At 50.3% G+C, this 27,424-nt stretch overlaps 1 protein-coding gene and 1 long non-coding RNA gene across 4 annotated transcripts; one reads left to right on the forward strand and one right to left on the reverse strand.

Moving 5' to 3' along the window:
* The first annotated feature begins 1,269 nt into the window (after window positions 1-1,269).
* On the forward strand, window positions 1,270-14,116 carry SERPINA5 (serpin family A member 5). Its single transcript, XM_068991012.1, has 5 exons — window positions 1,270-1,367; window positions 9,573-10,196; window positions 11,776-12,046; window positions 12,399-12,546; window positions 13,097-14,116. The coding sequence occupies exons 2-5, from the start codon at window positions 9,590-9,592 to the stop codon at window positions 13,283-13,285; spliced, it is 1,215 nt and encodes a 404-aa protein (XP_068847113.1). The 5' UTR covers window positions 1,270-1,367; window positions 9,573-9,589; the 3' UTR covers window positions 13,286-14,116.
* Window positions 14,117-22,761: 8,645 nt separating this feature from the next.
* Window positions 22,762-24,716, reverse strand: LOC138095370 (uncharacterized). 3 transcript variants are annotated; one of them, XR_011146307.1, is made up of 4 exons: window positions 24,491-24,716; window positions 23,946-24,053; window positions 23,231-23,309; window positions 22,762-23,015 (listed from the first exon to the last, which is right to left on the reverse strand). It is a non-coding gene; the product is annotated as an uncharacterized lncRNA (long non-coding RNA). The 3 variants fall into 3 exon arrangements; XR_011146306.1 differs by having other exon boundaries at window positions 23,231-23,355; XR_011146305.1 differs by having other exon boundaries at window positions 23,231-23,355; window positions 23,942-24,053.
* Between the last annotated feature and the right edge of the window lie 2,708 nt (window positions 24,717-27,424).

Consider the following 27,424-nt stretch of genomic DNA (forward strand, 5'->3'; position numbering starts at 1 on the left):
AACAAATGAGACCTCGTTTCCCCTTGTTAAGGCCTCTCCCTAGCAGCCGTGTGCCGTTGGGCTGATCACCTATCCTCTCTCGACTTCCATCTTCTCACTGATTCCTTAGGGATTCCAGCACCCATCCTCCAGTGCACGGCAAAGGCAGTGAGCACACAGCAAGCACCCGATGCCCGGTAGTGACTGTGCTTGTCTCTAGATCGAGGCAAAACTCAGTATTATCCCCTCTGTAGGGCAGCTGGAAGTACTAAACTAGATAAAGGGCCAAAACTGGGTCCAAAATTATGGAGCAAGAAAGCGGATGTCTCAGAGGTTCTAGAGGGACCCTGTTTGCTGAGCAGCAAGGTCATGTTCTCTGGGTAATACCCGACCCTCTGTTTCCTCTATCAACTGCATACCCCACATTTACTCACACAGCCTTCTGGGTCATGGCCACACACTGTACACCCCAGTATTTGGAAGCCCCAAGCATGAGGACATTGGCAATGAAACAAGGGTTGAGCCAACACCCCACCACTTGGAAACAGACTTGAAAGAGTGGGGCTGAGTTTTGAAGCCCCACTGTCAAGGTAGAAAAGGACAGTTCAACTGAGCCCACAGAAATCCTGGAGACAGACTTTTGCTTTGCAAAGAACACTGGCCTTGAAGCTGGCAGCCTGAACACTCAGCCCCACTCTGTCCCTAACTAATGCACGTCTCGGAAAAGTCCCTTCATCTCTCTGAGCCTCAATGCAGTTATTGATGCAATAAGAGGGGTGGAGACAGTGATCCCTCATCTCAGCCATTGTGGTGGTGGTGGTTTAGTCGCTAAGTCATGTCTGACTCTTGTGATCCCATGGAGGCTTCTCTGTTCATGGGATTCTCCAGGCAAAGACCTTCTTGATACATCTAATTTCCACCAGGAGCTGGCTGTAGGAGTCCATGAACCTTGTAAGTGTGCAGCCTGCATAGAGCGTGGGCTCTCATTTCCCCAGATCCGCAGCAAATTGGCTGCAGGAAACAAAGCTAAAGTGGGTTTGGGAGAGTGTCTCTCTCTTTGTGTCTGGAGAGCTGCTCACCTGTCTAGCCTGGTCCGCCTGGGGTGTTTGTGCCATAGCAATTGGTGGCTAATGTAGGGTTTTCAGGGCATTGAGGGGCTGGTCTTGGTCAGAGCTCAGCCCTGCCAACGACTGGACAGGGAGGAGCCAGGGAAGGGGAGGAGCCAGGGAAGGGGCGGGGCCGGAGGAGAGGCAGAGTCGGGGAGGGTGGGGGAGGCGGAGTCAGGGCTCTGCTTGGTCAGTGACAGAAGCTGGCTCCAGTCCAGCCAGTTCTCTACCAAGCCCTACGGACAGTCGCCTCTGCTGTGTGCACGCTCATCATCGGACAGAGTAAGTACAGGCAATGTGGACTGAGGACCTGTGGGGCTTGGGGGGGTGGTGGGGGAGTGGGGAATGGCCTCTGGAGTTATGGCATTTGGAGGGCTTAAAAACTCTGCAGGTGTCCCAGGGTGAGCAGGACAGTGGTAGGGAGGGAGGAAGCCAGGGCCTCTGAGACAGCAGAGATATGTGTGTGTGCCCTCCCCCCCTCCCCTGCTGTGTAGTTCTGGGGACAATGCTATATCTGGCTGAGTCTCAGCTTTCCCATGGATAAGATATAAATTACTGTACCCCTTGCAGGGGGTGATGGTGAAGATTAATAAAGTGGTGATTCTCACCCAAGTGTGATTTGCCTCTTGGGCACAGCTTCGTCTGGAGGCACTTTTAGTTGTCAGAACTGGAGTGCTGCTGTTGGCTTCCAGGAGGAGAGGACAGGCCAGGGATACTGTGAACACCCTGCACTACACAGGACAGCCCCCACTGCAAAGAACGACCTGGCTTCAAGTGCCAACAGTGTTGAGAAACCCTGAACTAAGTGGTGGGGACACAACGTCTGGTCCCCGGAACATGCTGGACCAACCATAACTTCTATTGTTTTCTGTGCCTGGAATCTTTCACCTTCAGAAATCAGGAAAAATGATCGAATACAATCTGTTTCCCTAAGATAAGGCTGACCTGCCAGGAGGCTGCCACCGAGAGTGGTCATTTGGCCATTTGCTAAGTAAACAAAATGTAGACATACAGTGAGTGGAATTTTCAGCTTTTCTAAAGATAAGGCTTTGGGCATGAAACACAACAGCCAAAGGGAAAGTGCTCCTCTGGGCCAACATCCTACTGACAGATCAAGAAACCACAGCTTGAAGAATAAAGGGGGTGGGAGGGAACTTTGGGAAGTGGTGGATGGCAGTGATGATTTCACAGGTGTGTACTTCCTGGGTCTCCAAACTCATCAAATTGTGTACAGTAAATATGTACAGCCTTTGGCATGTCAGTCCGATCTCAATAAAGTAGTTTTAGAAAAGAAAGAGAAAGGAAACTGAAGCTGAGCTTCAGTGCAGAAGTTATTCAAGGTCAGCTGGCAAGTTAGCCCCAGGAATGCCAGGGCTCAGCTCTGGATGCCCAGCCTGGCTCATTTCCATGACTCGGTGGCCAGCACGTGTTCTAACACCTCTGAATTACAGAGAAGGAGCCCAGGTCCAGTCATCATCCACTCATCCATTCATGCCACAGGGGTGCTGGAGCACCACCTCTTGACTGAACGTGTCATGGCGGGACCAATAGAGATGAAGGTCCTTTCTTACAAGCACAGTTTCTAGTGGGAGAGAGGCTTGGACAAAAGAAGCCCACAGCACACCCATATGTAATTTCACTTCTGTAATTGATGGAGCCTTGAGAGAAACAATCAAAGGAGCCCTTACAGAGAATAGCAGTGATGAAGGTATGGCCAAATGTGGACAGGGTACCAGCAGGATGAGTGGAAGCCTGGACCCAGAGACCAGGTGGCGTTAGTGAAAGAGGCAGGGAAAGGTTTCCAGGAGGGAGCGTGGAGTGTGCAAGGGCCCAGGACTGGGACAGGGCTTCTGTGTTAGGAACTGAAATACAAGACGTGTGTCCTGGGGGGCAGAGCTCGTCAGGTGCAGCTGGTGAGAGCCAGACAGAGCTGGCAGCCTCATGGGTTATCGTGTAATCACAGGTTTTACCAAGCCAGTGGGCAGCAATGGTGTCCTTAGGCAAGGGAGCGCCCTGCCCGTGTTTGTGTTCGAAGGGGATTATTTCAGAATATACTTATGTATGTAGAATGGCTCTCAGGGGCAGGAGAAGCAGAGTCCAGGAAAAAGAGGCTTCCACTGGGATGATAACAAGGAAAATGGGACGAGGCAGGCAGATTTCAGAGCTAGAAACCGACAAGCCCTGCTGATGGTCTGGAGATAGAGAGGGAAGTTAAGAAAGTTCCCCAGACCCCTGATTCCGGAAAGCTCTTCCCCCTGGTCTGGAGGATCTAGGGGAAGTTGTGTTTTATCTCTCCCTCTCTGCCTGGGCTCCAAGTCCTGTCTCTCTTTGTGTAATTAGCAGATATAGACAGACCCTTCTGAGCCACACGGCCGCCTCCCACAGCTGAGTCCAAAGTCGACCTTGGTGGGACTTTGTTGCCTAACATTTGGAATAAACACCAGCAGATTTCCAGGCTGGATGGTGGGGCACCAGTGGGAGGACCGCCCAGGACCTGCCTATCCAATGCCCAACCTCTGTCATCGCAAATCCCTTTGGCCTGGGGTGCCAGATCAGCCCGATTGATCCACTTTCTTCCCTCTGACATGTGGGAGCATCTCTGCGGACACACTGGCGTCAGGGACCCAGGAGAGGGTCAGCCGGGCCAGGCTCTGCTGGCACGCAGTGGGAGCTGGTCTCCTGAGAGCCAGGTTCACAGAGCCTGAAGACTTTCCACTGGCTCAAGGTTGGCATGAAACTCTGTAAGCCGTATATTTGCCCCCAGAGGCCCATAAGTGCAATTGCAAAGCCTGGACTTAGAAACTCGGAAACCTGAAATGAGCACCCCCAGGCCTCTACTATCTCAAAAGTAACCTCTCTGGCCGTCTGTTTCCTCTCCTGGACAATTGTGACAAGGATACCAACTCCATGTTGCTGTGAAGTGAAGTGTTAGTCGCTCAGTTGTGTCCGACTCTTTGTGACCCCATGGACTCTAGCCCGCCAGGTTCCTCTGTCCATGGGATTCTCCAGGCAAGAATACTGGAGTGGGTTGCCATTTCCTTCTCCAGGGGATCTCCCCAATCCAGGGATCCAACCTGGGTCTCCTGCATTGCAGGCAGACAAGGAACATAAATGAGCTATTTCAGGTGAACAGGTTAGGAGACACCTGGGAATCAGAAGAGGGGGAACAGCATGTCATCCTCATAAATCGGAGCCAAGAGGCAGCGTGTACACCAGTCGGAGTCTGGATTTTAACCCAGATCCATTACTCACTGACTGGAATGAGCTATTCCATTTTGCTAAGCCTCAGTTTCTTGCTGTTGTTTAGTTGTTAAGTCGGGTCCAACTCTTTTGCGACCCCATGGACTATTGCCCACCAGGCTCCTCTGTCCATGGGATTTCCCAGACAAGAATACTGGAGTGGATTGTCACTTCCTTCTTCAGATCTATCCAACCCTGGGATCAAGCCCATGTCTCCTGCATTGGTAGGCAGATTCTTTACCACTGATCCGTCAGAGAAGACTCAGTCTATTTGGCTGTAAAATGGGACTAATGGTGCTTTTGGTAAAGATGAAATGCAGTTATATTTAGAGAGCATTTAATCAGTCCTTAATAAACAGTGGCATCAATAAGAGGGGGAGAGCTAAACGGAACAAGGTTTTCTGGGCCCCAAACCTGAAGCCCAGCGGACCCTGAGAGAAACAGCTCTCATCCATCAGATTGCTGGTGTTTCAGAGGGGCGGCCAGTGGTGGGGTCCCAGCACCAGACCTCCAGGCCTGGGAGGGGAAGGGCCTGGCCCGAGGTTACCAGGCTGTTGTCAGGGACAGGAGAATGGGAGTTGGAACTCTCACTCCTGCTCCCTGACCAGCTGCCCCTGGGCTCCACTGTCCAAGCAGGAAACTCCTCTGTGCTCTGTAACTATTCTTTGAAAGCATTTCTTTTATGGTAATTATCAGCTCAGTGTTATCTGTGTGTGGGTGTAGGGGGAGGGTTGAACTGAGTTGCTTCTTAAGCAGCATCTGCTACATTGATGATTCTAACACTCTGCGGACTAAAGGACACAGTGATCACGCCGCGTACCCACGCTCTTTAAAGACCTTCTTGAAGGTCACTCTCAAAGTGGGAACAAAAAGGGAGTGTCAGCATGGGAAGCCTGACTGCTTCTTATTTATTTTTTTATTTGGCTGCCTTGGAGAATGCAGGATCTTTGTTACATCCTATGGGTCCTTCGATGTGGCTCACAGACCCTCTAGTATGACACCGGGCTCAATAGTTGTGGTGCATAGGCTTGCTTTTTCTGTAGTATGTGGGGTCTTAGTTCCCTGACCATAGATCGAACCCATGTTCCCTGTACTGCAAGGCAAATTTGTGACCACTGGGCCACCAGTGGAGTCCCCAGTTCAGTTCAGTTCAGTCGCTCAGTCATGTCCGACTCTTTGTGACCCCATGAATCACAGCACACCAGGCCTCCCTGTCCATCACCAGCTCCTGGAGTTCACCCAAACTCTTGTCCATTGAGTCGGTGATGCCATCCAGCCATCTCATCCTCTGTCATCCCCTTCTCCTCCTGCCCCCAATCCCTCCCAGCATCAGAGTCTTTTCCAATGAGTCAACTCTTCTCATGAGGTGGCCAAAGTATTGGAGTTTCAGCTTCAACATCAGTCCTGCCAATGAACATCCAGGACTGATCTTTAGGATGGACTGGTTGGATCTCCTTGCAGTCCAAGGGACTCTCAGGAGTCTTCTCCAACACCACAGTTCAAAAGCATCAGTTCTTTGGCCCTTAGCTTTCTTTACAGTCCAACTTTCACATCCATACATGACCACTGGAAAAAACATAGCCTTGACCATTTCTCAATTCTCTGCAGAGGCAGAAAATACAAAGTTGGAAGGCTGTGACACAGACAGGGAGGGCCAGGGATCTGGGGAACTGAATGGTGTGGTGGTTCAGAGCATGAGCTTTCAGGGTCCGAACTGGGTCTGAGCCCAAGCTTTGCCACTAGTAGCAAGTGACTCAAGCTCTCTGAGCCTCAGATGACCCGTCTGTAAAATGGAGCTGATCTTGTGGCCTTGGCCTGCACCATCTTGGAGCAGGGCCTGGGTTCCCAGCCAGAGACTGAGGCCAGGTCATGGCGGTGAGAGCACCAGATCCTAACCGCTAGACCAGTGACAAGGCCCTGCCCTTCTGCTTTGCAAAACAGAATTCTCACAAAATGAAAAGTAGTGAAACAAGTGAAGTATTTATTAGGAGGAAAAGGAGTCCTGTAAGTGGGGGTAGACACACAGGCACATTCAGAGAGTCACTGAGTTCACATCCCCATGGCAGTTTGAATTACTTTCATGGGGCATTTCTTCCAGGTTTCCTTTGGCCAACCATTTTGATTTCCTGGTTCACAGTCCATGTTTGCCATAGCTCAGGATCTTCCCATGTGTGCACATGCATCTCTTAGCTAAGACGGATCCCACCAAGGAGGCTCATGGGTAGACCATTTCTTGACATCATTCTTTGGCCCTCCAAGGAGTCTGTCTGGGCATGTGTGGTCAGAGAGGTCTCCTGACTTCAAGAAAAGAGAAACATGTGTTTTCTGGGTAGGGTCCATCCTGCTCCCTTAATTGTCCTGCTATTCTCGTCTTGGAGTTTTGGTCCACAGAAAATGAATCTCCAATCACTCTTCCCCTGGGGGGTCCATCTACCTCCTGCCTCGTAGCCGGTAATCGAACCTGCCTCCATGGGTGTGTAAGGCTAAAGGAACTGATGTTTGTTGAGACATCGCAGCACCCAGCAGTGGAGGTGCTGGCAGTGGACCTGGGCCTCCCACGGGCACAGGGACCCCTGAAGCCGCTGTGTTTGGCTCAGGGTCCCTGGAGGTTCGGCAGACAGAACATCCTAAATGAACTTCCTTTGTGGACTCAGGTGTAATTTATTTTTTTGTTTGTTTTTGGTAATGTGAGAAGTAAATTTATTTATTTAAACTGACACACATTCCATAGACAGAATGTGGTTTGTCTCAGAAGATGAGAACAGTGCTGGTAGAAACATAACCCACAGAGTGTGGGCCATCTCAGAAGGCGAGAGGCCCTCGGGTGCGATTTGGAGGCCAGGAGTGCCAAGTGTGACTTGCTTGAGTCCGTTGGTTTCATTCAGACAAAGACAGGAAGGTCCACGTACCCCCAGGCTCACTGGTGTCCTCCCACCAGCCATGTCTAATACAGCAGTGGGGGGCCCTTTGCAGTTTGGTTTTGCGTGGGTCTATGATTCCATGGCCGTGCTCACTCTGAGCCTGGAGGGCCTGATGACGTGGTGTCCACGGCGGGGAGCACACCCAGCTGAAGGGGATGCACACCGGGCCATCGTGGGAATTATTTGTCTGGCTGCCACTGGGCTCCCGTGAGAGCGTGTGTGTGAAAGCTTGAGCCCCATGGTACAGCCGGGGAAGCAGGGGTCTCGAGTGGGGCTTTGGTCCATCACGGCAACCCCACCAGCTCACACTCGGACAGCACGTCTGCATCGGGCCCGGTTCCAAGCCATTGCTTATGCAGACTCCTTAAAGCCACCCCTGGTGTGGGTTCTGTCCTGACCCCCATCTACAGGTGGGGCAGTGACACTTGCTTCAAATCACACTTGGAGGGAGCAGTGAGGCTGGGATTTGAACCCAGTCTGCTGCCTTTAGAGTCTGTGCTGTTCACAGTGGGTGGAAGGAGGGCTTTAGGAGGCCCAGGCACAGGAACAGTTCCTGGGTGGACAGGGGGAGTCTAGGTGGGTGGCAGGGAGAGACTGAGGGTGGAGGACAAGGCCAGGATGATGGCAGAGCCCCAGGGCCCACCTGAGAGTCATAGAGAGACAGAGGTGAGGGCCTCCTATCTGGGGGAGGCAAAGAAGAGCGCCGGGGGGTCAAACAACACACATTCATGGTCTCACAGCCCTGGAGGCTGAAAGGCCAAGGTCAAGGTGTCGGCAGGGCGGGTTCCCCTGGGGCCTTGCCCTTGGCTTGTCTGTGATTGTCTCCTCCTCCTTCCTGTGTCCCCACATTTCTCGTGTGGTCATCCCTCATCTGCGTGTGTCTGTGTCCTAATCTTTTCTTTTTCTTTTTTAAAATCCTTGATTATATTTATTTTTAACTGAGTGATGATTGCTTTACAATATTGGTTTGATTTCAGTCAATACATCAACGTGAATCAGCCATAGGTATACATATGTGCCCCCCTTCTTGAGCCTCGGTCCTATGTCCCACCTTTTTCCAGCCCTCCGGGTTGTTATAGAGCCCCAGTTCGAGTTCCATGAGTCACACAGCAGATTTCCATTGGCTGTTTTCCGTATGTTAGTGTATCTGCTTCCATGCTGTTCTCTCCATTCATTTCACCCTCTCCTTCCTCTCCCACGCCCTTATCCTTAAATCTGTTCTCTAATCTCCTTTTCTTTCAAGGACACCAGTCACATCTGATCAGGGCCCTGCTCCAAAAACCTCATTTTAACTTAACTGCCTCTTAAAGGCCCTGTCTCCAAACACAGTCACATTTGGGGGGTCTTGGGGTTCTGGACATCAGTGTATGGATTTGGGGGGCACACTTCAGCCCATCACTGAAGAAGAGGGAAGTCTGGGAGCTCACACTGTGTGTATTAGTCGCTCAGTCGTGCCCGACTCTGCGATCCCGTGGACTGCAGCCCACCAGGCTCCTGTCCATGGGATTTTCCAGGCAAGGATACTGGAGTCGGCTGCCATTTCCTGCTCCAGGGGATTTTCCCGACCCAGGGATTGAACCTGGGTCTCCTGCACTGCAGGCAGATTCTTTACTGACTGACCCACCAGGGAAGGCCTGGGAGCTCACAGTAAGAGGACAGAACTTCCTCAAGGGAGGAAGGTGCCTCTGATGAGGGACCGGGTGGCTTTGTGGGGTCCTAGAGCAGCCCCTGGGGAAGGAGAGGGAGACTGATGGTATCCTGTGTTCACGCATGAAGCACAGGAGCCTGGCACTCTGCCCACCACCTGGATGCTCCGAATGAGCAGGGACAAATCCAGCAGTATGGCTGAGACCACCGGGAGCAGCTACCCTGAGCTCATAGCAGGAAATGAGGTCTTGCAAATGCTACGCCCCAGCAAGAAAATGAGGTAGATAGGGGTCATTCAGGGATACAGGCTGTTCGGCTCCCAGTAACCTCAGAGCTGCTGAGCAGGCAGAATCCTCAGTGCCCTGTGACGGGTACTTCCCTATGGATGAGAAGCGTCTTCTTGCCCGGTACCCACACGGGTCTCACTCCTCTGCCTTGTCCATCTTCTCCCTGCCATAGACGCCCACGTCCCCGAGCCTCTGTCCTTCCGCCCCTCTGGTGCTCTCTAAAACCTCACTCCCTCCCAGCCGCTGGGGTTCATCATCGCCCTCTGAGGCTGCTGGTGGGCACTGCCGCCGCCTTCGAAGGTCAGCCCTGCCCCTAATCTTGCGATCTTCTCGCCGAGAGGATGCGCTAGCCGCCGCCCTCTCTGAGGTCATCTTCCCACTCTCCCTTTCAGAACGGGGGTTAGCCACGATGCGCCTCTGTCTCTTCCTGTGCCTGGTGCTCCTCGGGCCGCGGATGGCCACCCTCCGGCGCCCCCAAAAGAAGAAAATCCAGGAGGTGCCGCCGGCGGCTACCACGGCGTCCCCGGGCAGCAGGGACTTTGTATTCGACCTCTACAGGACCTTGGCTGCAGCCGCCCCCGATCAGAACATCTTCTTCTCCCCTCTGAGCATCTCCCTGAGCCTGGCCATGCTCTCCCTGGGAGCTCGATCCAACACGAAGGTGCAGATCCTGGAAGGCCTGGGCATCGGCCCGGGGGCAGGCTCGGAGGAGGAGCTCCACGGCGCCTCTCAGAGGCTGCTGCGCGAGCTCCAGCAACCCCGAGACAGCCTCCAGCTGAGCCTGGGCAACGCCCTGTTCACCAAGCCCACGTTGCCCATCCAGGAGGCCTTCCTGGGTGCCATGAGGACTCTGTACCTGGCAGACACTTTCCCCACGGACTTTGAGAACCCCGAAGGGGCCAAGAAGAAGATCAACGATTACGTGGAAAAGCAAACGAAAGGCAAGATTGTGGACTTGATTAAGAGCCTGGATGGCACCCAGGTCATGGTCATGGTGAATTACATTTTCTTTAAAGGTAAGACCCTTGGGCTTGAATCTGAACTTCCTCTTTGCAGATGCTTTTTGTCAAAAACAAACAAACAAAACAAAAGAACCCCAGTCCCTCTAAAACAAAACAAAAGATGGAACAGAACCAGTTCCCACACACATAAAAGAGTGGGAGTGGGTTTAGTACTCTCTGGGCCCTGATGATAGAATGAAGTCAGTAGTCAGCCGGGTGAGAGGATGCCTTCTTAGCCTTCTTGGTGCGTATGTGTGTGTTTAGTCGCTTCAGTTGGGTTGGACTCTGTGTAGCCTGCTAGGCTCCTCTGTTCATGGGATTCTCCGGACGAGAATACCAGAGTGGGTTGCCATGCCCTCCTCCAGGGGATCTTCCTGACCCAGGGATTAAATCTGCATCTCCTGCATTGCAGGCAGATTCTTTACTGCTGAGCCACCAGGGAAGCCCCTCTTCGTGCCTAAGGTGATATGAAGAGCCTGATGCTGTTTCCTCCACTGGGGAAAAGCTGGTTCCTTTTTGGGCCCCCAGGAATACTTAAAGCCACAGCATCCACATAAACTCTGAAGCATGAGTTTGTCAAGGCCACAATGCCAAAGAAACGGACACCATGGCTACTCAGGGAAGGACTGTGGGTCTTGGATGTGCCTTAGAGGGCTTTTGCCAGCTCCTCTGATGTACCCACATCCTCACCTCTGTGCCCTCCTAGGAGCTGGTTCCTTAGCCCAGAAGTTCTGGGACAAGAACCTATTCCTCCGAATTGTCTTCTCTCCCCCACTTGAGAGTCAGACTCCCCATCTGTCTCCCTGGCATTTCTTGTCAATATCCCTACTCATCTCAGCTTGTATGCCTGCTTCTCCTTCTAGATGCTGAGTCCTGAGCACCCTAGGTGGGGCCTGACTAAGGACAGAGAGGGGAGTGAGAAGAAAGGGAGAGAGGAAACTAGTTAAACTGGTACCCAAACCCCCTACCTGTGGTCACAGAGAGTGAGGATCAAGCTTGCCTTCTAAGAGTTCTTGTCCTCATGTCCAGGTCTAGGCTTCAGAGGACAGCTGTGGAGTAAGCTAACTGGTCCATGGGAGTTGGATCTATATTTGATAACTGCTAAGAAGATGAAAGCAATTACTTGTGTCACTTTGAACAAAATACCCATATGAAACAGACAGAGAAAGAAGCACAACCAAAGACTTCCCAGCAGGAAGAATCATGGTTTTTTCAGGACCCTTACGAACCTTTCTTCCAAACCTAGATTGAAATTCAATATTGGGAAAAGAGTGGGAAAGAGAAGAACTCACCCTCTTCACTGGGATGTGTGAGCTTGAGTACCAACATCAGAGAATCAGACGAACAGCATTTAGGGTCAAGGGTGTCTGAAAACATGAAAACCAACCTCCTTGTTTTGCAAAGGTGGGAGGATAGCCCCACAAAGTTCTAGTCTGTCCCCTGAATTAAGAAGGGGCTTGTCTTTATATTGAAGAGGATTGGCTGTCACTTCTCCCAACGATACTGCTCTAAAGAGGATGCTCTCTGGTAGGTTTACTGTGAATACACTTCATTGGTGGCTGACAATTTCTTCCTTTTCCATTTTAATATGTAGCTAAGTGGGAGACAAGCTTCAACCTCAAAAGCACCCACGAGCAGGACTTCTACGTGACCCCGGAGATGGTGGTGCGGGTCCCCATGATGAAACAACAGGACCAGTTTTACTACCTCTTGGACCGAAACCTCTCCTGCAAGGTGGTGGGGGTCCCCTACCAAGGGAACGCCACTGCCTTCTTCATCCTCCCCCGTGAGGGGGAAATGGAGCAGGTGGAAAATGGCCTGAAGGAAAAAACACTGAAGAAGTGGCTCAGGATGCCCATGAAGAGGTATTCTTCACACTACGCTGGACCTCCTGCTGCGGCACACCCACAGGGCCACACGGCAGTGGTGGGAGGACTCACCTGGCCCAGGACCTGCCTCCAAGCCCAGAAGCATCATGTGACATCCCAGCTCTGGGGCCTGAGTCAGCTAGCTGGAGGGAGCAGGGCTGGAAGCTGGGTTTTCTGGTGGGACATCTGAGTGGGCAGTGACCGCTGGGGACAGCTCAGGTCCAAGTTCAGAGTGGGATGGGTTCCATCCTAGGCAACAGGTTGGAGGAGCATTAGGAAACCTAGAGATAGCAGGAATATGAGCCAGTGCTCTAGGAAAGTCTAAGAAAAGGTCCTCTTCTCTTTCCAGGCGGCTTGAGCTTTATCTTCCCAAGTTCTCTATCGAGGGCTCCTATCAGCTGGAGGAAGTCCTCCCCAAGCTGGGGATCAGAGATGTCTTCACCTCCAATGCCGACCTGACCGGCATCTCCAACCACTCCAGCATCTGGCTGTCTGAGGTGAGCCCAGAAGCTCCTGAGCACTTGCTTCCAGAAACTTCTATCCTTTTCTGTTATATTCTATTCCATTCTATTCACCCCATCCCTCATTCCAAATTCTCTCTCTCTCTCCCTCTCCTCTTTTCCCTCAAGAAGCAAAGATTTCACTTTGCCTCTTGTCCTCTGAGCAGTGGGAAGCTATCCAGCGCCGTGTCTTGCAGAAGGTGGATTGTCTTAAGCAATCAAACTTAAGAATCAGATGCTGACTCCTTCATTTACTGCGTGACCTCCAGCAATTACTAGACCTCTCTGAGCCTCCCTTCTCTCTATAAACTTGGAGAGTCACACCCTTGCTGTGAGAGGCAGTGAGAATTCAATGAAAGACATGTGAGCACTCACCCCTAAGCCCTCGGGGCCCAGTAGTTTTTCAGTTACCTCATCTCCTATCTGCTTCATGGCTCAGGAGCACAGAGATTCAGACGGTGGTGCCATCGGCAGAAGCTTGGCTGTTTCCCCCGATGGCATCTCCCTGCCCCTGGTGGCTCCGTGACGCCTGATGTCTCCCCCATAGATGGTGCACAAAGCCGTGGTGGAGGTGGATGAGTCTGGAACCCAAGCGGCTGCAGCCACAGGGACAGTCATCACGTTCAAATCTGCCCGATTGGGCTCTCAAAGAATAGTCTTCAACAGGCCCTTTCTGATGCTTATTGTGGAGAACAGCAAACACATCCTTTTCTTCGGCAAAGTGACTCGCCCTTGAAATGACGATTTCTCAAGGAGCCTCCATAGTGGAAGATGAGTGTGCATGATGGCTGTCTGTCTGCTGGGAGCTGCTGATTTACACAGGTTTGGTTGACTAACGAGGCTCCCACAAATCATAATACTAAGAATATCATCAAAACAGTGATGATTGCTTCTTTTCACATGATTGCAAGACATGAGTGCCTTGGAGAACATTTGGTTTTGCCCTTGCCTTTCATTAGTGGAGATTAGTGCTGAGGCCCAGAGAGGCTGGTGACTTGCCCAAGGTCACACAGCATGTTAGTGGCAGAGAGAAGCCCAGAATCCAAGTGCCTGTTACCCAGCCCAACACCACCAATTTCTGCAGGAGCATTGTTCCAGTAGATATTTCCAACAGGAAGTGTATCCCTAAGCCTAGCTTCCCACCTGTTGGCAGTGCCAGCTATCCGTTCATCATGGCTTGGAAAAAAAATGCTGGGATGGGAGTATGAAATCGGGCTTCTGTCCCAGCTATGTGACTTTGGGTAATACTACCCCTCTCTGGACATCAGTTTCCTCATGTCAGGTCAGGGACTGAAGAATCCTTGAAATCATATAAAAAGGCTAGAATGTTCTCCACCAATCATTGTTGATTTCAATGCATTTGAGTGCCACTCATCTTTTAAGAAAAGCAGGCGGACAGCAGGGTAGATATGGCCAACCCAGGACTGTACTGTCCTGTGGGTTAAGTTACAACCTCGTGGGCTTGGCTGGGTGTGGAAGAATGGAGGCCTGACGCGAATACTAGAGTGTCATTTGAAGACCCTAATGACTAACCGTGGATTTTAGTGTCAGCAATAACAATAAAGCATTTTGCAAACACTGAGTGTCATTGTCCTTCTGGAGGCAGCGCTGGGAATGGCGACATTCCTAGCTTACCGTGTTCTAGGACCAATGCTAGCTGCTTCACCTGGATCGTTAGACTTACCCTTCACAATATCCAGTACCAGGCAGGTACTCCTCTAATTCCCATTTTACAGATAGGGAAGGTGAGCCTTGTTGGAAACAGGTAATTTCTCCAGTCACGCAGCTCCTTGGTGGTGGAGGCAGGATTGGATGCTGGGAGTGTGGCCTCAGGACCTCCCTCTCAGCCCTGGGCTCTGCTGCAGAGCAGACATGACCCGGAAACAGAAGCCCAGGTCAAGTGCATCAGGGCGCCAGCTCCGCTGTCATCCAGGGAGGCTCAGTCTCCTCCTTCACGAGTCCCATCATGCTCCCCTGTCTGTCAGATGAAGGGGATCAGGCACATTCCAGCATCAAGGAGTGAATGAGTGAAGGAGTCCTTCACTTATTCTCAGACGGTCCCCTAATTCACTGCCCCCAGCTCTGACCCGTGAGTGCCTGTCACCCCACCCTGCATGCCCATGGCTTGCTTTTCATGAGCCTGTGCCCAGGGCTCTGACACCAGACTCTTGCCTGTGTGGCAGGTGTGTGCCCCTTAGAACTAAGGTCAGAACCCCGAGCTTTGACCATCCCCTGATGTATGAGCACTTACTATGTGCCGGCCACATTTGGCATCTGTGATCTCTGATCCTTCGACAACCCTGCATGCCTGTCAGAGTCCCTGTCTCACAGAGGACAGCCTGAGTGCATGCCCAGAGCCCTCCAGTGAGAGGCACAGGCTGAGAGACCCAGATGGCATGAGTATCGGGTGGCGGCAGGGCAGAGGCTGCAACCAGCACCAGGCGGCTTGTCCTTGTGTGTGTGCCTCGGGCTTGGGAATCTGGGGAGGATGGGGCCTCTTCATGGGGCCTGACCTGCTCCTGGGTGCCTTTTCCTTTCGTAACACCTGGTCTTTTTTTGTTTTTTTTTGCAAATATTTCTCTCAGCGTTGGCTCAGCCAGTCCAAGGTCAGGGGGAGGCCCTGACTATACCACGTGTGTCAGGCCAAGGTCCAGCGCTGTCTAAAGTTCACTCAGCAAATAGTCACTAAATGCCCCCGTGTGGGGGACGGGCCCGGGCTCGGGGCGGCTGATTTGGGGTGGCCTGGAGGGAAACTCTGAGCTGGGAGTCAGCACTGCTCACGTAAGTCAATTGTCTCACCATCCTGGGATGAACAGATTGATAGAGCCACTCAGAGAGAGAAGGAGGGTTACGTTCTGAGGGCGCAGGTGAGGCTTTTGCCAAAGCAGTGACTTGAAGTGAGCACATAGGGCTTCACGGGCAGCAGATTCGGGTTCGGGGCTGGGCGGTCTGGCCAGGGGAACAGCTGGAGCAGAGTGTGGCTGAGGAAGCTGCAGTGCTCATGGGAGATGGTGGAGGCTTCAGCATGGACCAGGGCCGCCATGGGAAGGAGAGCAAGGAGGGAAGAGCGGGCGATTCTTGTGGTCCAGTGACAGGGACCCTGGACACTTCCCTTTCATCCTGAGCTTCAGGGTAGTTTGACCATCCTCTCCACACCTAAGTCACTCCCTGGACCCCTTCCGGGCCCTCGCTCTTCCATCTGTGTGTCCATAGATGCTTCACGCAGCCCTTTAGGGGGTGCTTTCACACCCATCCACACCTGCTCCTCCATCGACCCCACCAGACCTGTCTTTTGGGTGCCTGCATAATAGGCATGGCTGTCCCCATCTGGGGCCTTTCCAGCTGGCACTAGTGGTAAAGAACCTGCCTGCCAATGCAGGAGATGTAAGAGACGCAGGTTCGACCCCTGGTTCAGGTAGATCCCCTGGAGGAGGGCATGGCAACCCACTCCAGTATTCTTGCCTGGAGAATCCCTTGGACAGAGGAGCCTTTTGGGCTACAGTCCATAAGATCACAAAGAATCGGACACGACCGAAGTGACTAGGCATGCACAGACACCCACCTCTGGACCTTCTTTCTTAGCCCTTGTATTCATTTTCTGGGGTTGCTATAACAAAATGCCACAGATGGGGCAGCTTGACAACGGACATGTATTATCTCACAGTCCTGGAGGCTGGAAGTCTGAGATCAGGTGTCTTCAGGGCTGTTTCTCTCCAAGGGCTCTCTTCCGTGTCTGCAGATGGCAGTCTTCTCTCTGTGTCCTCGCATGGGCTTCCCTGAGCATGTGTCCGTCTTAATCTTCTCCCCTTGCAATCTCCACCAGTCATATCGGATGGTAGTAGTGCTAGTCGCTCGGTTGTATCTGACTCTTTGCAACCCCATGGGCTGTCCATGGGATTCTCCAGGCAAGAATACTAGAGTGGGTAGCCATTCCCTTCTCCAGAGGATCTTCCCGACCCAGGGATTGAACCCAGGTCTCCTGCACTGCAGGCGTTTTCTTTACCATCTGAGCTACCAGGGATGCCCATATTGGATGGGGACCCACCTTAATTTTAACTTAATCACCCATTTAAAGATGCCGCCTTTGTATATAGTCACGTTCTGAGGTACTGGGGTTAGGATTTCAGCCTATGAGCTGGGAGGGGGACACAATTCAAGCTGTAGCCGTCACCCATCTTTGAGTTCCTTGGCCTCTGTTGCCAAATTCACTGCTGTTCTTAGCAACCCACGTTTGCTTCCCTCTCTGACCAAATGCACTCTGATGCTCTTCCCCTGTGGACTTCAGAGAGTGGTGGACCCACCCTAATTTTGACTTAATCACCCTTTTAAAGATGCCACCTTTGCATATAGCCACATTCTGAGGTACTGGGGTTAGGGCTTTAACATATGGATTTGGTCAGGACGCAGCTCAAACCATAGCTGTCACCCATCTTTGAGTTCCTTGGAAGCTGTTGCCAGATTCACTGCTGTCCTTAGGAACCCATGTTCACTTCCCTGTCTGACTATATGCACTCTGAGGCCCGCCCCGCTGTGGACTTCAGAGAGCAGAGAAATGGTTCAAGGGCCCAAGATTCCTTCCCCCACCATTCCCGGCAGAAATCCAGACCAGAAAGAATGACCTTGGTCTCCAGAGAAAGCACTTCACACCCCATGGAACAACCTTGGCTAGCCTACCCTTGTTTATCTAACTCTATCATTTGAAGGCTACTGTTCAAGGGGTTCCTACAGGGAATCAGGCAGGGAGCTAGGACAAAGATGTAAATGGTGAGCCTAGCTGATCCAGGCTTAGGCAATAACCAGGCATGCAGACAAATACACAAAATTACAAACTGTAATGAGGGCTATCCTTTTGTTCCCAGATGTTTATTAAATATCCCTTGGAACTGCTCCAGGTGCTGGAGATAAATGAAAAAATCAACAAAGATCTCTGCTCTGGGCAAGCTACATTCTAGCATGGAAAGATAATAACAACAAAAAAGAGAGAAAAAAATCAAAAAGTAAAATATGTCACATTGTCAGGTGATGACAAAGTGCTATGAAGTGTGAGTTTGACGGTCAGAGCATAGGAAGTGCAGAATACAGGAGAGAGACTTGACATCCATGAACTTGGGTTATGGAGCTTGACTGTAATTGTATGATCAATGTCAGCTTCACCAGTGGTGTGGCATGTTATCATCTTGGGTTCTCTGATATGGAGTGACTAGAAAGGAGCATTGCCTCGGTGGGATCTTCCCCCAAACACATCACCTCCTCACTCTGATCATGAGAAAACACCATATAGACCACAGCTGAGAGACCTTCAACAAAATACCTGACCAGCCCTACTCTTCAAAAGTGTCAAGGTCACACAAAGCAAGGAAAGCCTGATGCTATGAATTGAAGGTTTGTGTTCCTTCAAAATTCACATGTTGAGGCCCTCACCCTGCAATGTGATGGTGTTAAGAGGTGGTGCCATCCGGAGGTGACTAGGTCATGAGGGTGGAGCCCTCATGAATGGGATTAGTGCCCTTAAAAGAGACACAAGAGCTCTCTCTTGTCCCTTCCCACATGAGGACATAAGCAGAAGAGAGTCCTCACCTGACTATGCTGCTTCCTGATCTCAGCCTGGATGTTCAGCCTCCAAAACTATAAAGAGAATTTCTACTGTGTGTAAGTCACTCAGCCTGTGGTAGTCTGTTACAGCAGCAGGACAGTTTCAGAGACCTAAAAACTGTCACAGGCCAGGTGAAACTAAGGTGACCTGGAAACTGAGTATAATGTGGTTTCCTGGATAGCATACTGGAGGAGAAAAAGGACATTAGCGGAAAAAGTGAAATCCCAAAGAGTATACCATGCCAAAGTTCGCTCCTTGGTTTTCAGAAATATGCCACGGCTGCATAAGATGTTTATGTCTCAAGAGCTCTCTTCACTGTCATCACAACTTCTCTGTACATCTAAAATTGTTTCAAACTAGAAAATTGACTTTTTCAGTGAGATGTTAAAAAAAAATGTAGAAAAGAGAGTAGATATGGGGTTGGGTGGGGCAGAAGCAGGGGACTAGTTAAGGAGGAGAATGGGCACCAAGAGACAGGCAAGGACCTTCTACTGCTTCAAGAGAGAGCTGGAGGTGGTGGAATTGAAGCTGAGAGCTGAGGGACAAGCAGGGATGAGTGGGAAGACTGTTACTTGTATAGAAAGTGAGTGAAGACCCAGCAATGGGAGAGTGTGTCCTATTCATGGAACTGACAGGGGCCAAAAGACACAGGCGGCTGGAACCCAGGAGGCCCAGTCTTCACCAGCACCAGTTAGACTATGCAGGGTGCCAGGGCGGTGGTGGGGATGGCAGCACTCCTGACACTGGGTGGCACTTGGATGCCACCTTCTGTGCACCTGCACCGCTCACCTCTGCATATGTTGTCTCAGTTAATGAAGAGGCAGAGAGGCACCTGCACAAGGGGTTGGGAGGGCAAGTGGGTGACATCAATGACATTTTCCCATTTTCTATAGGGCCCCACTCCAGAGCTGACCAGCCACCACCTTTCCCCAAGGAGTGAGGTGGGAATGAGATGACCCCACGTGGCAACAGCTACAGATACAAAAGTGTTTTGCCCAACTGAGAGAATACAGTGTGAGAGACCACATGCCATTCCTGATGTTCATTTTCCATGAAGGCATACAGAGAACCAACAACAACAACAACAAAACAACACTCCTACACATGTCCAAATTGCTGCTTGCTCATATGTGCACACGTGGGCACACACAGTCTTCTGGAGATACCTGGCTGCTAATTCTCTGGTTGAACTAGAAGCTGAGCATTCATTGTATACCTGGGGGGTTGGGTGGGGGAGGTGGTCCCAGAGCCTTCCCCTATGTGGGTCCTTGCTTCTCCATCCCTCCCCCAGAGAGTCTGTGGTATGAACCATTCATGGCTCTGAGCAGGAGGTACATGTTCCTTCTGATGCTATGGGACCTGGGCTGGGTTGGGATGGGTCAGGCTGGAGGTTTGGGAAGGCCAGTCTGGCAGGTCTGGTGGGTGTGTGTTAAGAGTATGAGATAGGGGCCCAGCCTCTGCTTTCAGGTACACAGCGCCAAACACACAGTATGTCCATTTTCCCCACTGCCATGCAAGGTGATGGTAAGGAGGCTTGGAGGAAACCAGGCAGGAGCATGTTAAAATTACCAGCTTATTAAAAAGCAGGAGCATTACTTTTCCAACAAAGGTCCATCTAGTCAAAGCTATGGTCTTTCCAGTAGTCATGTATGGATGTGAGAGTTGGAACATAAAGAAGGCTGAGCACTGAAGAATTAATGCCTTTGAACTGTGGTGTTAGAGAAGACTCTTGAGAGTCCCTTCGAGAGCAAAGAGATCCAACCAGTCCATCCTAAAGGAAATCAGTCCTGAATATTCATTGGAAGGACTAATACTGAAGCTGAAACTCCAATATTTTTTCCCCCTGATGGGAAAACTGATTCATTCGTAAAGACCCTGATGCTGGGAAAGATTGAAGGTGGGAGGAGAAGGGGACAACAGAGGATGAGATGGTTGGATAGCATCACCGGCTCAATGGCATGAGTTTGAGTAAACTCCGGGAGTTGGTGATGGACAGGGAAGGCTCAGCGTGGTGCAGTCTGTGAGGTCGCAGAGTCGGACACGGCTGAGCAACTGAACCAGATTGAAGGCAGGGGCAGGGCCCTGACCTTACACCTTACACCAGTGTTTCTCAGTCTGTGATCAGTATCACCAGAGACTGGGGGGAGGGGTGGGGGATTGTTAAAGAAGCCTCTTCCTGGCACCTACGGGAGGAATCAGTGTGTTTAACAAGCCCCCATCACCATCGGAATTCTGATGCACAAGCAGAGCACAGAGTTACCCAGTTTGGCTCAGATCCCAGTGAATCCACACCCCCTCCTCTCTGCAGCTGCCACCACCAAGCTTCAGTGCCCGGGGACTCTCATACACTCAAACTCTATGCCCCGAGGGCCTGGATACTCTTCAGTTTTAGCACTTTCCCATCTAACCCTTGCAGAGCCACTGCCAGGTAATAAACACAAATGCTGGTACATCCTCAGGACTCTGCCCAGAGCACCTTCCTGACTCCCCCAGATTCATCTCTGGGCCACGCCCCCCGCCACCCCTTCCTCCATGACTTCCCACACTCTGTACTGCCCATCTCTCTACATGTCTGTGTCTCTCACATACCAGGAAATCCCCGAGGGCTGGCCCCAGTGCCTGGCATGGTCCTTGGCCCAAAGTGGGCCCTCAACAAATGTTGGGTGAATGAATTAAGGAGCTACATGATGGAGATTCCAGAAGATTCCATGCCTCTGCCAGTCCTCAGTCCACTGCCTAAAACCCCCTATTCCTTGAGCCCTGAATGCCTACCTGAGTGCACTGTGCAAATGGGGTTGCTGATAACACAGATAAATATGAATTCCAGATAATGAATCCCTTTTTAGCATAAGTATGTCCCAGGGATTGTCGGGTGGGTCCCAGGAATTTGTTTGCCAAATCTGACAGCTCTTGTGTAGAGAACAAGGGTGAGAGAGAAGCGGCCATCCCCACGGCCAGAAGCCAGCAGTGCTCTCTGCAGAGCTAAGGGGGAAGTCATATCACAGGGACAGCAGGCAAAGGCTTTTCCTGTAAGAGGGTGGGAACAGATTTGGAAGAGTCAGAGGGTCTATTCCACCAGGAAGGACCAGGAAGGGCTCCTGCCACATGCTGTGCAGCCCGAGATAACACAAAGGAGTGGACTCATGTGTGATTGCATCAAGCTGAAGCCCGAGACAGAACTTCTCAGAGGTCCCCTTGTTTGTGAAGGGAGTTGAAATCCTCCCTTACCCTGGGATGAACTGAGAGACCTGAGGATTCCCAGGTGATGCTAGTGGTAAAGAACCCGCCTGTCAACGTAAGAGATGCAGGTTCGACCCCTGGGTCGGGAAGATCCCCTGGAGAGGGGCGTGCAACCCACTCCAGTATTCTTGCCTGGAGAATTCCATGGACAGAGGAGCCTGGCGGGCTAAAGTCCATGGGGTCTCAAAGAGTCGGACACGATTGAAGTGACTTAGCATGCATGCACACGAGGGTTCTATAGGGACAGTTGTGCTCTATGGAATATGCTTTGTGACCTGCGATGCTGGTATCCCGGCTGCAGAGGTGGGTAGGGCCAGACCATGTGGCTGCTGATGGATCAGAGGATGGAAGGGAGGCCAGGGGTGGACGTGGGAGCTTCAAACACTAGTTCCCTGAATAATCTGTATCCTTAAAGATGTTCTGAGGACCTTTCAGAAAACAGACTGAGAGGGAGCAGGCAGGGAAGAGAGTAGGCACCCTAGGGGCCAATGACCCAGGGAGCAGTGCCAGCAGCTGGGACCAGAGTGTGGGCAGCAGAAACAGAGGGTAGGAAGTAGGTTCCTGGGATGCAGAAGAGGATATCTCGCCCACACTGAAGGGGAGGCTGAAGGCGGGGAGGGTGCCCCAGGCTCCTGGCTGAGCTGGGGAGATAGCGGCACCGTCCACTGAGATGGGGAGCAGAGAACAGAAGGGTGAGGGTGGGGGGTTATTTAGGGCATAATTGGTGGGATAGATCCCAAGGAGAGAAGCCAAGGAGGAGCAGCATCAAAATCCTGATTGCCAGAAGTCTCTGAAGCGTGGTGAGAGCCGCAGCATCCCAGGAAAGAGGTGGGAGGTGACCCACGTGACAGAAAACTCAGCAGGTGGAGACCACCCTGCTATGGAGAGTGGATGATCTAGGAGAGGGTCTCAGGTCAGACCAAGCTGCTGAGGGGGCACGGGAAGAAGTTGCAGAAGCACATGAGGGCTTGGTTAACAACGGCCACATTAACCAAGAGCCCTGCAGCCTGCGGCATCTTTGTGCCCTGAAAGTGAAAGTGAAGTCGCTCTGTTCTGTTGGACTCTTTGCAACCCCAAGGATTGTAGCCTACCAGGCTCCTCCGTCCGTGGGTTTTCCAGGTAAGAGTACTGGAATGGGTTGCTATTTCCTTCTCTAGGGGATCTTCCCGACCCAGGAATTGAACCCGGGCCTCCTGCATTGTAGGTAGATGCTTTACCATCTGAGCCACCAGGGAAGGCCCTTTGTGCCCTGTGATCCCTAAAATCAGAAACTATTACCATCCACATGTTACTGAACCAAACTTGGGTCCACTTGCCCTTGTGCAGCGGAGCCAGTCTAACACCAGGTTGTAGTAAAGGTAAGCGCAGTTTATCACAGGCGCCAAGCAAGGAGTGTGTGCAGTTGTGCTCAAAAGATCTGAATTCCTTGATGGCTTTCAGGGAAAAGTTTTTAAAAATAAGAGGAGGGAAGGGGGCTTTGAGGGTGTGTTGAATCTGCTGTTGAACTTTCTTCTGATTGATTGGTGGTGAGGTAACTGGGAGTCAACATCATCAGCTTTCTGGTTCCAGTTGGTCTGGGGTCTGTAGTGGGCAGCTTATAGTTAACTTCTCCCCCCGATGGGGGTTTCAGTGTCTGCAAAATAGTTCAAAGGTTATGGTCCAGAATATTATCTATAGCCCTTAGGGAGGAAATAAAGATCCTTGATTTTGTTTAATGGCTAAAGTATTTTTATTTTGTCTTGCTTGACTATTTTCCTTTGCTTCTGGATTTTCTCACTTCTATGGTTCAATTTATTCTTTGGAACTCAGGGAAGGCCCCATAGGATCCTGGTCCATTACATACATTACCTGTACCAGATCTTCCCACAGGCTGGCCCAGAGCAGAGTCAGGATGCCTCCTCCTTCCCGTGGGCTGCACGTGCTGTCTCTGTGGCCAGGTTGAGAACAGGTCAGCCAGGAGTGGGGCTGTGTTTCTTGGAAAGGACAAGGGCGTGGGCTCTAAAACCAGCTGGCCTGGTGCAAAATCCTCACTGGGCACTCACTGCCCCGCAACCATGGGAATCCGCTTCCTCTCTTTGTACTTCAGTTTCTTCATATGTGAAACTGAATAACCGAACCTGCCTTAGAAGGCATCTGTGAGAACTTGAGTTCTTAACATAACGACCAGCTCACCTGTGGTTACATTCTCGTTATGACTAGGCCTCTGTGCAGTGAAGGAGGAACTGATAATTTGCATAAAAACGGGGAAGGCAGAGGGAACACGCCGCCGCGCTGTGAAGCTGGTCTGCTCTCTTCCGTAGTGTTCAGATATCCCTGTTTACTGTTTTCCCCTAGCCTGAGTCAAGTCGGCAGGTGATGTGGATTTGGGTTTATCTCCTGCTGTATAATAAACCATTCTAAAAGTTAACAGCTTGGAATGATAAAATATTTATTATCTTACAGTTTCTGAGAATCTGGAATCTGGAATGTGTTAAACTGGGTGGTTCTGGCTCTCTCTCATGAGCTTGGGCAGGAGGGCTACAGACCTGCCCAGAACTAGAATTCCATGATCAGACTTACTCACATGGCTGTTGGCAAGAGGCCTCAGTTCTTTGCCTTTGGGTCTCTTCATAGAGCTGCTTCACACATGGCTTCCCCTCAAGTCTGTGTGTGTGTGTGTGTGCACGCGTGCCTGTGTGTGTGAGTGAAAAAGAGAGAGAACCCAAGACAGAAGCAGCATCTTTTTACAACCCAAACACAGAAGTGATACCCCATCCCTTCTGCCATATTCCTTTCATTAGAACCAAATCACAAAGTCCCAGGTGGTCCTAGTGGCAAATAACCTGCCTGCCGATTCAGGAGACCAGGCGATATGAGAGGGGTGGGTTTGATCCCTGGGTTGGGAAAATCCCCTGGATGTGGGCATGGCAGCCCACTTCAGTATTCTAGCCTAGAGAATCCCATGCACAGTGGAGCCTGGCAGGAACAATCCATAGGATCCCAAAGAGTCGGACATAACTGAAGTGACTTAGCACGCACACACGCCCAGTAAGTCCACTCTAGCTCCAGGAGAAGGTAGTTAAACTCTGTCTCTTAAAGGCAGGATTATCAAAGAATTTGTGGACATACCTCTAAAATGACCAGCATATTGTAATTTCCAAATCCAGTGAAGTCGCTGCCCTTGCCGTAGAGCCTTAATTAAAAACAAGTGGGAGGAATGAATGAACAAACGAATGGGTGAGTGAAGAGGGCATTTCTGTCCTGTCTGACACCGAGGAAAGAGGCTGCGGCTTGGAGAGGCTGAATTGTGGTTAAAGTTGTTAGGATGGGGGTGGCTGCTCTGATCTCAACAGTCCCTGTTACCCAGAAATTCTCATATGTCACCCGGAACCTGGAGGGCAGTGCTGAAAGGGAAAACGATGATGCAAAGTACAAAGTTCCCTCCTCAAAGGCAAACAAGATACAGCAGGAGGAGGAATGGATGACTAAGCATCAGGCAAAGCAGAGACAGGAAATCTCCCCGATCCTGCTGAATGCTTCTTGCAGCTGCCTCCAGATCTGATCTGTGTGGGGACGCGATCAAGGGCCAGCCGGGTTGTGCTGGAGGGGATTTGCAAACGCACCTCCGATCTATAGTCAGCATCTCCCCTGCAACTGCAAAACTAGGTCCATGCGAACGTGGCCAGAGAGCATAGGTGTCAGGCAATAGAGATCTGCGCTCTCCATAGTTTTCCAGGGGAGAGCAGATTCCAGAGTCCCCTCGCCTAAAACAGAGAAGGTGGAAGCTGCTCTGCAGTTTGAGTAGCTGTCAATTCTCATTTCTTCCCCCTAAGAATTCCTTAAAGAGACATAACTGATGAAAGAGGTTCAGAGAGGAAAAGTAACTGCCTTAACTCAGCTAGTAGATAGGGGCAGAGACAGATGTCAAAGGAGCCTCACTGAGTGAGACCCTGCCCATGATCCCTGCCAGCTTGCCTCCCACTCAGGGAACAAACAAGGGCATCTGTTGCTTGTTTTTGCTCCCTCTTGTTGCAGCCTAAGTCCCAATAAACCATTGCCAGAATTTCTCATCTGGCCTCTTATCAATTTTTACTGATTAAAGAGTCCAAGACCTCAAGTCAGTAACAGACGCAGGTGGGCGGCCCTAGGGAAGCAAGAAAGCAAAATCAAGAATTAAATTCATGAAAAGGAATAAACTGACTAGGAGGATTATAATTTGTACGACTCTTTGATTTTAAAATTGTCTATTTTTTTATGTTTTGTTCTTCCAGATTTAAGGAACCCTTTTCTTTCAAAGCATCTGTGACTTGCAGCTATTTGATATTGTTTAACTTTGTAAACAAATATAAAACATTTATGGATTTCTCCCCACCTGAACTCTCCAGGACTCAGAAACTTTTGAAGAGTGTGCTTATTTTCGTGACAATTTATCCACTTGCATAAATTCAAAATAATCTGCTCTCTTTAGAATAGAATACAACTGGAAAAACATTGAGTTATTACCAAGATTTTGTCTGGAATGTCATATTCAAGAGTATGCGTAAACTCAATTTTTACCAGGCAGCTTTAAGGAACTAAGATTGACTGTATAGAGCCAAAAAACCCCAGGGAAAATAGTCTGGTACCTTGCTTACAAGGTTCCCAGCTGTCTAATTAGGTGAGTAAGGAAGGTAAGTACAAGAAGCTCAAGATATTTGGGGGATCTATCTCAAGAAGGGAGGAAATTCACCTAAATCTGTAAGACATTGCAGGTAAAATCTGATGGTAAGTATATGGCTTGGCTTTCCTGGACTTCAGAGGCCTTTAAAAGTTTAATCTGGGACTCCTAGTGAAAAGTCCCAGGAAAGCAGATTCAAAAGAGCTTATGCTATCAATTGCTTTACACTTAGATAAATAATCAGGACAATTTTGCTGATACCAGACTTACTTTAATGAATAAAAATAATCTTAATTATAGCAATATTTGGTGGAATGAGGGTGATTTTAGAGAGAAAAATTATGTTTCAGTAATGTGCCTCTGTGGATAATAGATTCTAGTGCTGTTAACTGTCTTTGAGGTTTTGGTATTTACCCGTAAACTAAACTAGATCTGAATTTTAATTTCCTCCAATATCGGGCTCTGACTCTTGAAACAACTGTTTTCAGTTTTTCCTCTAATCGTTTTGACTTAGAATCACCGAGAACTAAAACTGCCCTTTTACTGAAGCCATACAAGCTAAAATTGGACAATTTGATATAAACCTCAGGGAAATTACCATAATAGCTCGTGTACAGGCAAGCTTTATGCCAGCTGTTGTATGAGTGATTCAGAAAGTTTGTGAAAACACCAAAGGCCATCATCAGAGACATTTCAAACTGCAAAAAGAGGCTTCAACACCTTGGCATCTAGAAATCTTCAACTGGCTCCCTTCTAGACTTGGTGCCTTATTATTGTCAAAATTGCAGCTAGTTATACTAATCATTCTTCTAATTTGTTCTCTATCATTTTTTAATTTCATATGCTTTGTGTCTTCCATTGCTGTACTATGACAGCCTCCAAAAGAATAGTGGTAGCTGACTTCTGGAGGTGATTGACTTATCCTGTAAGACTCCTCCTAATGAACATCCACGAATTTCTCCTATGGTGAGTGCTGCCTAAGACTCCCTTCCTAGATGGCTCCTCAAATGTGGCCATAAACTCTCTAAAAGCATATCTCCTGCATGACCCTCTCTTTCCCTCCTTCATAAGACATGATTTTCTGGGAAGAAGTCTTCCCAGCACCAAAGATGTCAGTGCTAATGCCAAGTAAACAAGCAGTTGATCACTAATGCTTTTGTCAAAAAGATCTTGAACAAAAGGTGTAAATTTCACTAGAAAATAAAAATGGAGTCAATATTGCTAAAAGACTTTAGCCACCTGATGCGAAGAACCAACTCATTGGAAAAGACCCTGATGCTGGGAAAGATTGAAGGCAGGAAGAGAAGGGGACGAGAGAGAATGAGATGGTTGGATGGCATCACCAACTTGATAGACATGAGTTTGAGCAAGCTCTAGGGGTTGGTGATGGACAGGGAAGCCTGATG

This window comes from Capricornis sumatraensis, chromosome 19 (genome assembly GCF_032405125.1).
Source record: "Capricornis sumatraensis isolate serow.1 chromosome 19, serow.2, whole genome shotgun sequence".
Classification (NCBI taxonomy): domain Eukaryota; kingdom Metazoa; phylum Chordata; class Mammalia; order Artiodactyla; family Bovidae; genus Capricornis; species Capricornis sumatraensis.